General features: G+C 50.2%; 1 protein-coding gene across 20 annotated transcripts in view; it reads right to left on the bottom strand.

Moving 5' to 3' along the window:
* AGAP1 (ArfGAP with GTPase domain, ankyrin repeat and PH domain 1) overlaps positions 1 to 13,378 on the bottom strand; it is a 517,580-nt gene that overhangs the window by 261,173 nt on the left and 243,029 nt on the right. For all 20 annotated transcript variants that reach the window (XM_045867676.3, XM_045867677.3, XM_045867680.3 and 17 more), the window contains 2 exons: positions 1,944 to 2,071; positions 647 to 802 (listed from right to left, as the gene is read on the bottom strand). In XM_045867676.3, the coding sequence (XP_045723632.1) occupies positions 647 to 802; positions 1,944 to 2,071 (284 nt within the window). The remainder of the gene's footprint in view (positions 1 to 646; positions 803 to 1,943; positions 2,072 to 13,378) is intronic.

Below are 13,378 nucleotides of genomic sequence, written 5' to 3'. Positions count from 1 at the left end.
CATCCCCAATTGCCCAGGGAGCTTTTAAAAACTACACATGCCTGGGGCCCATGTATAGATTCTGAGTTAATAAACCTAAGCCCAGGGAGAGGACCTACAGGTTTAAAATGCTCCATAAACGACTCTGAAGAAAAGTCCAGTGGAGAGCCCCGTGTCGAGGAGCGTCTGAGAAACACTGAAGGCTCCTGGTGCCAAGTCCACCCTCCCCCCTCTCCGTGATAAATCCTCAGGCGCCCCAGCCCGAGAAGAGGGGGGTCCGTGCACCGAAGCGGCTGATGCCTCCCATGGGGAGGGTTAGGGGCACACGTCTGGGAATTCTGGCACAGTTTTGTAATCTTGGACCCAGAGTAACAAGGCTGTCGCTAGAGACCGGGACAATCACGAGATAATAAATACCTTCGTAAGGCCCTCACTCTTCATTCTGACACACGTATCTGGACTCCCTGCGCACAGAGAAATTCACGTTTTCCTCAGTGCCCACACCTTTGCTTCTCAGAGTTTTGCTAGACTTCCACAGAAGTCAGGGCTATTCTCGTTAACTGAATCTGGATTCTACAAGTAACACTAAACCATCTGGCAACGAGTAGATGGACAGTGCCTGAAATTCTCCGAAATCACTCAGATTTCTTCCAGGGAAGACACTCACGGTGAAAAGGTTGGAGCGGCGCTTGGACTGCTTCCGGACAGGTGTTGGCGTGTTGGCAGTGGGAGGGACGTCGATTCGCAGCTCCTTCTGGCTGGTGCTTGGCGTCGATGGGACGGAGGAGGAGTAGTCGCTTAAGCTCCCGCCTCCGTTACTGGTCTGAAACGATGGAAAACCAAAGTTTTATTAACGATACACCCCAGGAACCTGATGCCACCACCTCTGCAGGGTCATAAGTGACAAGTTAGCAAGTCACACTGAAGAGAGGCCCGCAGGACAGGTCGGGTAGCTTCTCTGACTTGGCTAGTTGATTAGCTCAAGCAGAACATGGCCTCATTCTAGAACATACCAATCATCTTGTAAAGTTGACTTGAGAAAGAGAGGTCTCTCATTTGATTTAAAAATTGGGGGGAGGGAGTTAAAATGTAATTATGTTCTATTTCTTCTGAAAAATTCAGGGGTTGGCTGAACTAAATGGGCTCTCAGGCTCCCTCACGGCTCTAGATTGGATGCGGAAAGAGTGCTGTTTGTCTCAACAGAACCTAATGCAAACTCTGAAAATCTGAATACTTTTGAAGACATTTAAAGGTTCACAGAAAATGAGATGCCTATAGGGGAGACATCCACATCCTTGCGTCTACCTTCACAGGCCCCTACCGGGAATGCCATCACTTACTGACCTCCCCAAGGAAAATGGAAGCGCCATACCAAACTGTCTTGCTGTAGCCTTTTAAAAAGTCCAATATAACGCCTGCCTGAGAAATGTTAATTAAAAACACACACTCAGGCAAACCAAGTCAATGGTTTCCTTAGCAGGCTGTGGGTTTGGTTCCTTAAAGTGACAATTATTTTGTTTGCTTCCAAGTAAATAATTTGCCAGACTGTGACTCTGGAAAGATGTAACCTAAGGGAGATGGTAATTATACTTGAGGGCTGCTACCGAATTTAAGCACACAGTGGGATTAGCCGCTGAGGTTTACCCACAACCATTCAACCCCTGAGCAGACCCGAACCAGGACCGACGCAGGGTAATATAAATCAACAGCAAAGACAGTGGTGCACACCTCGAGCCTCTGCCCAAACCAGCATGCCTCATAACCCAGGCAGCATGAAGACGGAAACGCTGAAGAATGATTCCCATAAAATCCACTTGGCTACAGCAGTTTCTCAAGGAAATGTGAAGTCAATTACCAACATGCTGTTATTTATAAAGTTGAAAAGAAAAAAAAAAGAGAGATCCAGCTTAGAACTGGCTGAGGGCACCCTTGGGAGCGGCCTGCCCCGGATCCGCCCCACGTACCTGGCTTATGTGAACGGCGGACACCTGGGCAGAACACACAGACGAGTGGCTGGGGGAGTTGGGCAGCGACTTGCAGGGCCCGATGGACAGCTGCTGCTTCTTCCTTGTGGCCACAATCTTCTGGGCAACTAGTGGACGGGAGACAAAAGGGATCCATGTGAGGCTGGTTCCAAACACAGGGAATGTGGCAGAGACTGCTAGCTGTCCCCGCGGTCCACTACTCCCTTCCTCCACAGTAACAGAGCTCCTGACTCTGGGCTGGGCACAGGACCACCAGAATAAACATGGCATTTCCCGGAGCCGCCTCCACCTTGTTCTCCTGCCCCCCGGCTAAGTGCGGCCATGCAGGCGAGCGCCGCCCGGGGGGATGCCAGTCGAGGGCTCACGTGGCAGTTTCCAGGAACCTTCCTGGAGAGGGCCCTTGGCCCATTTCTTCCTTCCACCTTTTCCTTTCTTGCTGCTGGAAAGGCACAGGTGTGAGCCACGCCTCTGCAGCTGTGTTGGGGACAGAAGCCACACGGGGTGGGGCACACGCAGGAAGGAGCGGCCCTCCGGCTCCACCAATGGCCTCCGCAGCCCTGCCCAGACCACCTCAGAAGCCTTGACCATCAAACAAAACAAAAATACACACCTGTCCTGTTCAAATTATTCTAACGTTATGATTTTTTCCAGTTACTTGCAGCAAAAATAATCTGAAATGAGATAGGGTAATTTACCCAACCCCCTCCCCCTTGAAAATCAAAAATCTATCTTTTGCACAGCCTAAAGAATTACTCTTAACTTTATAAGCTGCTGCATAGAATTATAGCCAAGGACATGTAATTATAACAAAGACTTTATTTAAATATATTACTACACACATTGGAAGTTTATCTTAATCAATACAAATCTAAATTCAACCAGCCATAACTTCTCTTGGCAAATGGGCTCGCTGATAAAGCACGCTGCATTTAATTGGAAAGGAAGTCCACAATAAGAAAACTCTTCCCACACCAATAGGTGTCACTGCAGAAGGACTGCAGCTTTTGTCTGAAGAGATGTGTGTCTCTGGGGACCAGCTGTAATGAAGTTCAACAGTATTCAATCCTTGTCTTGGTCCCGAGAGCCGCTATTTTAAAGACGTCGTGCAAAGAACACACCGTTGTCCCCGGTGATAGGCCCTAACACAGAGGCAGTGCACACAATGTCCGCAGTTTCTTTTCCAAATGAACAAAATTTTAATAGGGAACCGGTCTGTCCACAGCTTATGGCTTTCCTATAAATGAATGATCATGTAAATATGATGAAGCGAAAATGCAGGATGTAAAAAATGGCTCTCAGAGATGAAGCGGCAGCTTCATTAGTTACATCCCGCCTCCAATGGGCCTCTGATCCTGAAAGGATGATATCAATTAATTTATCTTCCCGCAGTGTATTGATCACAAGCTTCATCAGCTAATCATGTTTAAATTACAGAGGAATATCGCAGCATTCTGTCATTTCAAAACCATTGGCGTATCGATCTGGGGTCTTTGAAGACGTATATTAGAACATTTTAAAAATCATTATGTGAACTCAGAAATAAAATCTAAGCTCAGATTCCAACAGCTGCAAAACATGGGCCATGCAGGCGAAGTGAAATCCGAAGACCAAAGTCACGACTGTGGGGGTGACTGCCAATGTACTTCTTCTTTTTATTGAGGGGAGGGAGCGAAATGGGGTTTCTGATGATCAACGCAGAGGCATTTTTGTTTTACTCCCAGCCTCAGAGCTGCTATTCTGCTGGATGACCAGGCTCACTAGAGTCCTCAAGCTTGCAGAGAGCACCAAGAGCCAGAATGGAACACGGCCAGGCTGTTCGGAGAGTTCTGCAGAAACATCTATAGATGTTTTCTACACGAAGGGGAGACTTGAGAAACTTTCTAGGACAAGTCAAATGTGTTATAAAATCCTCATTTTATGAAATTCCAAGTGCAAGTGAGCATTCCACCTCTCCTGGTCGGAGGCTGGAGGGAGTGAGCTCATGGCCAAAGAGAACGATTTTACAGTGAGGCTTCTCCCTGAGCGACAAACAGCTGTATGAAGCATGAGCCGCACATTAAGTACTAAAATTCTAATTGTTCTACCACATTAATTACATAAACCGAAGTGACAATTTCTAAGAACTGTAGTATCTTGCTTTTACTTTATTAGAACTTTTATTCATGTTTGTTCCATTTTCCCATCTCCCCCATAATTTTTGTCTTCCTGACTCGATAAACAATTGGCAAAAGAAAATAATTTACAAATATTTTGTTCTAAAATACATAGACTGCTGGGCTCTGCGCTGGGCATGGAGTCTGCTTAAGAGTCTCTCCCTCCCCCTCTGTCACTCACCCCACTCACATTTTCTCTCTCTCTCTCAAATAAAATAAATAAATAAATACATCTTAAAAACAAAACAAAACATAGACTGCTTTAGAGCCATAGGATAACCCATAAAAGTAGGGGAAAACTTAATGATGAGCAATGAAAGCATGTGACTCAAGAATAAGAACAGCAAGAGGGGAAAGGGAAGACGAAGTGATTGTCTTATAAGGTGTGGCCATCCTCCCCACCAGAGTGAAAAACAGTGTCTCCCCTCCAGTTAACTGCTGCGTTGTTACTTGCTGAATGCCCCAAGGATGTGACCTGAGGGCTGGCATCTGTGTGCCTCACTTTAACACCTTCCAAGATGAATCGTTCAGGTGTGCAAAGGCTAGAATGACCACTGCCTGCTAAGATGGTGCCATGGTCCATCCCTCGGATGACCCTGTTAAAGCCAGGGTGAATTCAAAGGAGCCAGCCCCCAGGATAGCTAGAATGGATGGATGGATGGATGGATACAGGGATGGATGGATGGAGGAAGGGATGGATGGAGGGATGGAGGGAGGGAGGGATGGAGGGAGGGAGGGAGGGAGGGAGGGAGGGATGGGCGGATGGACAGATGGACAGAGGGATGGATAGATGGATGGAGGGAGGGATGGATGGATGAAGGGAGGGAGGGAGGGAGGGAGGGAGCGATGGAGGGAGGGAGGGAGGGAGGGAGGGACAAATGGAGGGACGGATGGATGAGTCTCCCTCCCCCACAACAACTTGCAGGCAGTGGGATGTCAGAGGGAGGCACTGCTCTCCTGAACTAAAATCATTAAGTACTCATGATGTTTACAACACTGAAATGTTAACAAGATTTAAAACATGTATTACCCCAGATTATAGTGGTTGGGCAATTTTTAACTATCGAGTTCTTATCTACATTTGCTCATTCAACAAGTAAAATATCTTACATGTTTTAAATAAATACATGGATGTAAATAAATGAATAACACACAATCACTTGAGCTGAGAATCTGGAATCGTTATCACTGGGAGGTGCTGTTTTCTCAATTTTGGTGACATGAGCTTCACCTAAGTCCTAAATAGTGTCACCACCATACAGTGAAACGTTCGCTCTTTCACCCAACACTGCTAACCAATTTCATTAGCATCCAGATATTTTGTACTAATGCTCCATGTTGTTTTAAAAGTCACTTCTTCCACAAAATGGGAAATTTTACTTGGATAACAGAAGATCTATCTACAATCAGGGCATAAGGGGCTTCTGGGCGGCTGGTGGTGGCCCCTACTTGATGTGAGTGATGACTTTGGGATCATTTTTTAAACCAGTCTTAATTATACTTTCATATACGTATTTCCGTCCTTCCACTAAAAAGTTTATTCAAGAACTTCAGCAACAAGAAAAGTGAGTTGCACATTTCCTTTCTCCACGAATTTAAGATTTCCTATTGTAAATGGCCCCCTTTAATTAGTGATAAAAATAAGATTCTCCGATTGTCCCAAATAAGACTTCATCAAACCCTGGCATGATGCCCAATTTCTGCTCTATTTTTTAAATCATTCACGCTGAACAAGAAGAACAACGTCTGGTGACAGTGGGAGTCAGGCCTGCCTCCCCCCCCCGTCCGTACCCTCCTTGTTGCGGCTACACCTGGACCACGGGCCACTCAGTCCCATCTGGTAACTCACTTTACCCGCACAGCTCCCGGTGCCACGGACGAGGTCGACAGAGCAGACCGGACTGGGATTCAGGTGCCGTCGGCATAGCTCTGCCATGGGGATAGCCACACCACGTGGCAACGGAACAGATCTCCCCACCAGCCTCCCCACAAGCTTCTACCTCTTCCAGAACAGGGACCATGTATCCTTTTGCTTTGTACCCTCACTCTCTCCACGATCTTCACGTTCTCTTTGGGTAACAGGTTAAGAGAGCCAGGGTGGTGACCGGCACCCAGGAGATGCTCGGCCAACGCTGCTTCGGTCAAGCTGTTGGCCAACCTCCATTTCCAGTGGGTCCCAGGAGGGACTCTCTGGACTGTTCCTCCATTCTCCTGACCACTGCAACCTGGCTCCATCGCCAGCCCCGGGCGGAAGCTGCCACTGCCCAGGCCACCATCTAACTTGACCTCTGGGCAGCATCTGGCATCGCTGATGGTTCCTTCCTTTCCTAACTCATCCATCCGTCCGTGACACCGACTTCTGGTTTGCCTCCTCTAGTTGGAACGTCTGGTCCTCAGCCTCCTTCACTGGCTCTTTACGTGTGGGTGCTTCCAGACGGCCCTCCTCAGCTTCCCTTTACCTCCATGCCCTCCACCTGGGCAGTCTCCTCCTCCCCAATGCCAATGGCTCCCAGATCTCTAGGGCAGCCTTGCTCTGAAGACTCTTTCATTCTAGAACCACGTATCTCCCCCCGGGAAGTACTTCAGAGTCCACGTGGCCCAAGCTGAGGCTTACCCTTCTGCCACCGAACTCCATGACTGGACCCCCACCAGGGATGGCCAGAGGGGACATGACAGATGACTGATCCTACCACCAGAATCTCAAATTCTTCTGCACGGCCACTGCCTTGGTCCAAGACCTCATTCTTCCATGGCTGGTTACTGAAACAGCTTCAAAGCAATCCCGTTCACCGCAGCCCCCAAAACCCAGTCCACTGCAGGCCAATCTTACCATGGCTCTGTTCTGCTTACAGCTCAGCAGCTGCCAGCAGGCAGACAACGCACCTGAAATTCCGTAGCGACATGGACCGTCCACTCCTATTATTTCCTTCCACAAAGAGAGACTCCCACTGCCCGAACACTCCTGCCTGTTTACAAGCCCCCCCTGCAAAGGTGCCAGACCCCACTGGGGACCCCACAGGGAGAAGGGATTTCCATCCGGCAACAGGCTGTCCCTTCTCAACCCTGCAATCTGGGGGCCAGTGTGCTTGGAGCTCAGGGGAGGAGTGGGGGACTCCTGCGCTGCCTGGAACCTGGTGGCAAGACCCTCTGACTCTGGTTTCCCCAGAAGGAAGCCCAGATAAGCTTTATTCTCCAGTACAGATTTACCAACAGAAAGCAGTAATTTGATCTTCCAGGGGCCCAAGCGTCTCATTTCTTAGTCGGTTCAGAACCCCAGGGAGGACAAGGATCCCTTCCAAACCCAACGCTGCTGCCTCCCCAGCCTCACGGCCAGGCCACACACAGCTCGCCACAGACGTCAGGAGGCGCTGTCGCCCGGAAGCCCGGGGCGCGTTGTCACGGCCGTCCAGAGCACGCCCCCTCCTCCTCCCATCCCTTCTCAGAAGCCACACCCGGATACCACCTCCCCTCACAGTCCAGATCCTCAGCGGAGGCCCCGCACCCCCAGGACTCCTCCGTGCGGCTACCGCGGAGTCTCCCCACGCCGGGCCGGGACACACACGCGCACGCACGCGCACGCGGTCGGGGCCGTGGTGAAGGGCTGCGGCTCTGGATCCCTAGCACCTGGCGAGCGGGAATCACTCAGTAGGCAACAATGTAACAAGTACCCCCAGCCCCACGTGAGACAGTTCCCGGCGGGCCTGGCCTCCCACTCTCCTGCACAAAGACGCCGGGGGCCAGCGGCTGCCTTTGAGGTGTGTTTACACGGCACCACCCGGCTTCTGCAACATCCAAAATTAAGCTTTTGTATTTCATTAAGGATGATAACATTTTTGGCAGAGTCCAATAAATGTTAGTAAATTTAATCAGCGAAGTACCTTCTCTGGTTTAAATGATCTGCTTGAATTAATCAATTAACAAGAACCTCAGATGTGGCAGCTGGGAGGCAGCAAAGACAGGGACAGAAGCAGGGGAAGAGGAGGGGAGGAGGACCTGGTCACCGAGCTCCCACCCCAGCCGCGGGATCCTCTTCACCCCACACCAGGGGCTCCAATGTTTCCACCGGAGATCGCGGGGCCACCGATGGAACGGCTCAACTGCTCCCTGGGCCGCCCTCCTCCCCAGTCCCTCCTTCACTCCCGATTAGCTCAGATGCCCTGACGGGTCCTGGGTGACCAGGCTCCGAGGTGGCCTGTCCCTTCAGCTCCCCTCACCCCAACTCAACGCACAGCGCAAGAGAGGTAACTAGCTGACGGATTCTGCCGTGTTTTGCTATTCAATATTCCACGTTATTACATCCTTTCCACGGTCAACTTCCTCTACCTCAGCACAGCCTCTTCTGGAGTCAGTGGGGTTCTGGGCTGAGCCCTGCACACTCAGGCTGCGCTGGGGGGCAGAGGCCTGGCAGGGAGCGGGGAGAAGCCAAGGACGGCGCCCTGAAAGCACACTGATCTGACACTGAAGAGCCGCAATTAGATGCCAAGTGGACGTTTGGTGTAAACGGAGCCAAATTTGAGGAAGATGATTCTTTAGCTGCTGCGGGAAGCTGTATGCAGCAGGCTGAGGCCGATAACAGGGGGTGGGGGGGGTGGGGGGGAAGGGAGATGAAAGGATGGAAAGCCCAGTCCGAGTAAGCGAGAGAGACAGGAATTTAAGTATGAATAAATCTAATAAAATAGTACTGAACATGTTTACAACAGACCCACTTGTAAAAACCAACTAGCATGAGCCTCTAATTTTACTCCACAGAAGTATCTTAAAAGCATGGACTGAGGAGGAGGCTGTGGCCCGGTCACCTGTCTCTGGTTGCCCCCGAAGGTACTGGCCGGGCGCCTCTCACAGAACGGCCCTTCCACTGGAACTACGGGGAGAAATCCCATAAATAACGGAAGCCACCAGGGGTTGTAAATCTTCCAGTAACAAATAAAAGATCTTCTAACGTCTCAACTCAGTTTTAAATTACAGTTCAGTGATCATTAAACTATCTTACTAATTAAGAAATTAATTACCAAATTATCTATGTAGTTCTGAATTTGTGACTTCGTGAGGAATGAAAAGAAATCCGAGGTGGCACTTTCCTCACGGTGAGCAGCTCAGTGAGCTGGTGTGAATGGAGGCGCATTCGGCACTGCTGGAACCCCTACCCCACCTCTTAGATTTGTTCTCATATTATCTCAGTTTTGAGTAGAGAGGGAGCTATGCCAGAAAAATAAGTAAAATAAAAAAGAGAGAGGGAGAGAGAGGAGGGCAGTGAGGAGAGGTGCGCTCAGAAAGGTCTCTCGGGGTCGTCTGGCGCTTGATGGCGTTAGTGAACCGGAGGGTCTACCATGTCCCACACACCTGTGGGGACCCTGCCGACTGGAAAATACAGTTTGCTCATCTTCTAAGACGATGGGTCAATTCCAGAGAGCTCCAAGCCATTCTGGAAATGCTAGATACCAAGCTTTATTTACCTTCCTGGGACCGACGTGGGCCTGACACTCAGCAAGTCCTGGCCAGCTGGGCACACGAGTGACCAGATGAATCTGCAGTGCGGACGGGGGAGGTTTTGAGAGAAGGCAGTGGGAGAGGCAGCTTAAAAGGGCAACTGGAAACCCATTTTTAAGGATCTCGTATGCAAAGAGGGGTGGCCAGCCTGGGCTTGATCCTTGAGGCAATAGGGGCCAGCAAAACTACTCAGGGACTGGTGTGACAAGACCTAGGCTTCAGAAGGACACGTGGTGTGGCATGGGAGCTGCAGGTCCTCTCCATCTGGACGGGGAGAGAGCGTGGTGGGGAGTTGTACCAGAGCCCCTGTGGCCTGGCTCACGGCTTGGAGAAGCGCATGGACCTTTTGAGACTCATCTCTAGAACTGCTGTTGCCCTGCCTTCGTACCTGACGAATATTCCACAGGGTAGAATTCTAGGCTGACCATGCATCACTGTACGATTCAAAGTGACCAGAAGGCATTCTTCTAAAGTGACTGAACCTGAGTGATGGGATTTAGATAAACCTCCACAGTTTAAAAACGTTCCAAGCAAATGTGGACACTTGAACTAGTCAAGTGTTCAAGTGCAGTTCCCAAAACCTGAGTATGTTGATCCTCTTGAGAAAGACAGCCTGGACCCTGTTCCTGTTCTCCAGCTACCTTAGTCTTCCCAGCAGCATGGGTGACCCACAAGGAGAAGCTCCTGATCCCGGATCTAGCGAGGCTCTCACCTTCTCTGCCACCAGCTGTGACCTCACCCCATTGCTCTCCGAAGTGGACGTGTCCCACCCCAATCCCACTGTTCGCACCAACGCTACATTTATCGTTCTATAAACAGGCCTGCTCGTTTCCATAAACCACCATAAACCATAAACCACCAGAACAGTTTCCTAATTATGACAAATATTAATTAAAAAAAGGATGGTTGCACTGTAACTGAACAAGTCATAAAGATAACTTAGAGGTGGATACAAAGGCAATGTTCTATGCATCTGCTTTCTGTTTCATCAGTGAAAACCTGACAGGCTTTGGACAAGAATCAAGTGAGCCCTCAGGAGAGCGGGTTGGGGGTGGGGGGTGCAGGGAAATCCTTTGATGACTTACCTTACATGTACCTAAGCACAAACCATGACAATCTTTCTATTATATTAAAAAAAAACACAAAAAAACACAAAAAAACACACCTCAAATCCAAAACAGGCCCTGGTTAAAAACCCAAGCTCACTTTTGTTTCTTCTGGGGACGCGCTCAAGTTTTCCATGAACTAATGAAGTCTGAATTCTTAATCTGAGCACAGTTCTTGTCTGTATTCTTTTTATCTCGTTGTATTAAAACAAATTTATCTTCATTTATGTCGCAATTACCTATTAGGGTTGTTAATTTGCTGGAAATGAAGCTATTGTTTAATTGCTCCTATTAATCGGGGGATTTAAATGCCGACTGTAATAAACAGTTACCTTCAGGATGGAGCAAAGTCATGGCTGCTGACATTAATTTCAGAATGAGGGGAAGTTTCTACCATGTCCAAGGCAGCTGGGTTTCCCATTTCACATAAAGTGAAAGAATATAAAATTTAGAGAAACCCAAGCTGAAATAAATATGGTCAATTTGATGTTTTTATACACACACCTAATTTTCACATAACGTTATTATCTGTGGCTGAGGGGGGCTGTCAAATCCTCCCGCAGGAAAAGCACACCTTTCTTTCAGGCGTCTCGTCACAACACAGTTGCCCCCTAAAGTCGAGTCCCAAGAGCAGCCGCCAACGAGAATGTGGGTCCCACAGTCGCTGAGGACACTGGGCTAGTGGGTGGCGGGAACCACAATGCTGACCGCTTGCTGGGTTCTAGGCTCCGAAGGACACAAGGTCCCCAGGTCCACAGAATGGCAAACATTCACGTCTCTGAAAAGTAAGGGTCTACATATCCCAACACCATACTGTCAAGTGTCCTTCAGCTGGTGCTGCCCACAGCCAGTCTGAGCACGGGGCTGCTGGGGCTCAAATCTGCTTCAACCAGCATCTCTCCCCTAGGAGGAAAGGAAGGCATTGCAAATGGCACGGCCTGGCGTCCCCCGCAGGACTGCATCTCAGGCTCCGGTCTGCCCCATGCGCCAAGAGGACAGGATGGTCAGTCCTGGACCTTCTGGGGGATCCTCCAGCCGCTCTGTCCTCCCCTCGCCATGTGCCATCTGGTCTTCCCCCGGCTCCACACTCACAGCCACGTTCTCTGCAGCTGACAGGCCCCACCAGCACCCTGTCCGAGACCTTCACCATGTCATCCCTCCTTACTGTGCAGGCTCTTGGCTGGTCTTCCTCTCTGTGCACTTCCCCAGTTTAAATCTCCTCCAGGTCTGCACTATGCTCGGGGACACGAGGTGTATTCATCCAAGTCCCTCTCCAGCTGGAAGGACCTCTTCTGTCTCTGGCTGGCTGTCCAGGACAGGAGGTCTAGAACGCACACCAGCACACCCAGTCTCTGGTGTAAATGTGAAGCTCGGTGCATGCCCGGAGAAGAGCGGGGCACCAGGCTGGGACAGGCTCGGGCTCCTGAAAGCTCCAACCACCCACAGTATACTTGTGCCTGCCGTGCTGCTTAAGGGCCCCCTGGCTCTCCAAACAGGAATGGGCACCAAGGACCTGAGTGGGGACTCTCCGGAGGAAACAGAGGGGAGGAAGGAGGCATCCCAGCTCTGTCCCCCCAACACAGGTGAGGCTGGGATAAAACCCACGAGAGGGTGCGGCACGGACACCAAGGGCCCCGAACACTCCTGGTCATGCCTGAGCGCTGCTCATTCTATGTCCACTATGTGGGGTTGGCCGCTTTTACCTTCCGTGTGTTGGGAAGGTGTCCTCACCAGCTTCATGGCATCCCTGCTCACTCCCTGCTTGTTCTTTCCTGATGTCATGGAGCGGCTGGTGTGTGCCAGGCAAGCCGCTGGGTAGGGGGGAGATCGCGAGAAGCTGCTGTCCCAGCACAGCTTCTGCCCTCTGTCAGGGCGTCCCATGGAGGAGACAATTCAGGCAACTTCCCATGACGTTTGACTAGGGGGTCAGGAAGCAGTGCTCATTGGCCTAGAACCCCCGAGCCCCTCACTCCTCGTCACAGAATCCAGCAAGATGTTCTGGGCACCGGTGTGGCAGATCCGTGACCAGCTGTGGGAGCATGAATAGCTTTAAAGGAAGGCACGTGTTTATTTTAAAGGAAGCCATATGTTTACGGTGGAAACAAAGTCGGGATAATTCTCAAAAGGGAAATACTGAAAAATTACAAATCTTGCGGGAACACTGAAGAATCCTTAAAAGCAGGAAGCACTTGGAAAAGATGTCCAGGGATACATGAAACACGAGAAGTGTCATGCCCGTGGAGTGGGCAATGAGCAGTACACGATGCGCACACCTTCCAAGGAACTCGAGTCCGGCACGGGGCCTGCGCTCAGCTCTGAGCACATACAAGCCGGGGGGAGTGATATGCTGGGTGATAGGAGCCGGTCCCTCTGGCCGGTGTGGAGACCTGGACGGGGGCTGGGATGCCGGCTGGTCCCCTGGACCTACGCACAGAGGACGTCTCCTTCAGGGGCTCGCCAGCTCAGAAGTCAGAGCGCTTCGCTCTCGTCTTAATAGGCTGCCGTACGATGACAAGACCGGGCAGCGTTTCACTCAGTGTCCATGTAGCATCCAGTGTGATTATTTCACTTAATTGAATAAATAATCATTAACTCGGCAGAGCTAGAAAGTAGCTAATGTGGGTTAGGTTAATCTAAAATGGAGAAAGATGTGCAGAAAGCGTAAATT

Source organism: Mirounga angustirostris, unplaced genomic scaffold, assembly GCF_029215605.1.
Source record: "Mirounga angustirostris isolate CCGP_5_RB_7025 unplaced genomic scaffold, mMirAng1.0.hap1 SCAF_3, whole genome shotgun sequence".
In the NCBI taxonomy this organism is placed as follows: Eukaryota; Metazoa; Chordata; class Mammalia; order Carnivora; family Phocidae; genus Mirounga; species Mirounga angustirostris.
This window is presented reverse-complemented; position numbering and strand designations above follow the sequence as displayed.